Here is a 2,466-nt window from a genome sequence, read left to right as displayed (position 1 = left end):
TTTACTTTTATTAAAAAAACAAATGAAACGAAACAAAACAAAACAAAACAAAACAAAAAACCCCAAAACAAAAAACACCAACCAACCAGGAAAAGCACCACGTTTTGGCATGGCTCTGACTGCCAGGGTATCCTGTCCGGGGAAAGTTTTCCACTCCAGCCACTTCCCTCCCCAGCTCCCCCTCCTCCCCGCCCCCCCCCCCGCCGCCCCCACCCCCTGCAAGCCAGCTCACACACAGGTGGGAGGCTGGGCAGGGATTTCATATTTTCCGAGATGGGTTTTCTGGGGATGCTGGGCTTTTTTGTAAATCCCACTGCTGGTGAGCACACTGGCGGGTTTCCTCCTGCTCTTCTTCTTGAACCTGCGGCTGCAGACGTTCTGCCACGACTGCAGGGTTTTGGACGTCCAGATCCACATCCCGCTGGTGATGCCCACCACCAACAGCATGAAGATCTTCACCATGAAGACCTCCACGGCCGGGATGGAAGCGGCCATCAGACAGTCCAGAGTCTTGGTCTGGTTGTTCATTCTGCACTTGTGCTGGGTGGCCAGGATTTTCCAGTACTCCATGTTGAGGCGTTCGTAAAAGTAGCAGGCGATCACACAGGTGGCCGGCACGGTGTAGAGCACGGAGAAGACGCCGATCCTTACCATGAGCTTCTCCAGCTTGTCGGTGTTCTCCCCACCCGTCTTCATCACCCTGCGGATGTGGAAGAGCGCCACGAAGCCGGACAGGATGAAGGACGTGCCGATGACCAGGTAGCAGGCCAGTGGGACGAGCACGAAGCCAGTGAGGGCATTCACGTCCATGCTGCCCACGTAGCACACGCCGGTGAGCTCGTCGCCCGCCACCCTGCGCATCACCAGGATCAGGATGGTCTTCACAGCCGGGATGGCCCAGGCTGCCAGGTGGAAGTAGCTGCTGTTGGCCTCGATGGCCTCGTGGCCCCACTTCTTGCCCGCAGCCAGGAACCAGGTGAGCGTGAGAATCACCCACCACAGCGAGCTGGCCATCCCGAAGTAGTAGAGGACCAGGAAGACCAGGGTGCAGCCCGTGCTCTCCAGCCCCTCCTGGATGACATAGAGCTGCCCGCTGTCCCGGTCGCAGGCAATGGTCTCGGCCCCAGCAAAGAGGCGGATGATGTAGCCCACGGAGTAGACGCAGTAGCACATGGACAGGAAGATGATGGGGCGCTCTGGGTACCTGAAGCGCGCTGGGTCGATGAGGAAGGTGAGCACGGTGAAGGCGCTGGAGAAGAAGCACAGCACAGACCAGACGGCCAGCCACACCACCGCGAAGCGCTTGTCGCCACGGCTCCAGTACACGTCCACGCTGGGCGTGCACAACGGCGCGCACGCTGCGCTCTTCTCCACGTGGTGGAACTTGCCCGGGTTGTCGCAGCTGGCGCGCCCCAGGCCCGCGTCCCTGAGAGAGTGTTCCTGTGCGCTGTGCGGCCGCTGAGGCCGGAAGAGCGGAGGGAACAGGCCGGAGCCCCGGGAGGGCTCATCTGAGCCATTGTTGGGCGCTTCCATGCACAGGTAGTTGGGGTCGTTCTTGCTGGGGAGCTTGCTGCAGTCCAGCGAGTCGGGCCACTTGAAGTTGAACTGCTCCATGATCGGGGAGCACTTGAGCCGGGCCTGCTCGCACATGACCCGGCAGGCGGGGATGGGGGTGGAGACTTGCTCGGTGCACATGGGCGCGTACAGCGAGCACAGGAAGAAGCGGAGGTGGCCGTGGCAGCCGTACTCCACCAGCGGCGCGAACTCGTGCAGCTGGATGGCGGCCTCGCGCTGGTTCTCATGGCCCATCAGGTTGGGCATGCGGGTCATGTTGTAGCCAATGTCCTTGCACATCGGGATCTCGATGGGTTGGCACTTGCCGTCGCCCGGACGCTCCATGTCCATGGAGCTGATGGCGGCGCACGAACCCATCACCTGCAGGACCAGCCACAGGCGGGGGCCCGGACGCGGCATGCTGGCGTCGGAGGTGCCCCGGCGGAGAGGTCCGCCCCCCTCAGCGCCGCCGCTGCCCGGTTCGGGCTGCGGACCCCGGCTCCCCGTCCCCGCTCCGGCCCCCGCCCATGCCCGCTCGGCCGGCCCGAGCGCTGCGCTCCGCGCCCCCAGCCTCCGCCGAGGTGGGGGCCGCGGGGGAGACGAGCAAAGTTGGCCAACAATACCGGGAAGGGCGACGGGCCCCGGGCTCCCGCCGGGCGGCGACTCCCGGCCGCGGCAAACTTTGGGCTCTTCCGCGAACGCCCAGGTGGCGCGTCAGGGAGGCCGGCGGCGCGGGCGCACGGTGGCCGGCCGGCTGGAGGCGGCGGCGGCTCCTCCCTCCCGCGCCGGCCTCGCCGGGCCCGGCCGCAGCTGCTCGGCGCCGCGCGTCCGGGGCAGAGAAGACGCGCAAAAGGCGAGGGGGGAGCGCAGCCGGGCGGCGACAGGCCCCGCCCCCGGGCGCGCGCCCCGCCC

General features: G+C 65.3%; 1 protein-coding gene across 1 annotated transcript; it reads right to left on the bottom strand.

Annotated features, from left to right (window-relative positions):
• Window positions 1-228: 228 nt before the first annotated feature.
• Window positions 229-2,039, bottom strand: FZD10 (frizzled class receptor 10). The gene has a single exon (XM_046025813.1). The coding sequence runs from the start codon at window positions 1,972-1,974 to the stop codon at window positions 229-231; it is 1,746 nt and encodes a 581-aa protein (XP_045881769.1). The 5' UTR covers window positions 1,975-2,039.
• Window positions 2,040-2,466: the final 427 nt, after the last annotated feature.

This window comes from Meles meles, chromosome 12, assembly GCF_922984935.1.
Source record: "Meles meles chromosome 12, mMelMel3.1 paternal haplotype, whole genome shotgun sequence".
Classification (NCBI taxonomy): domain Eukaryota; kingdom Metazoa; phylum Chordata; class Mammalia; order Carnivora; family Mustelidae; genus Meles; species Meles meles.
Note: the sequence above shows the minus strand (reverse complement) of the source record. Positions and strands in the feature narration are given on the sequence as shown.

Bases quoted from the DNA above. Each gene is read 5' to 3' on its own strand.
- FZD10 (XM_046025813.1), bottom strand. From the start codon at position 1,974: ATGCCGCGTCCGGGCCCCCGCCTGTGGCTGGTCCTGCAGGTGATGGGT.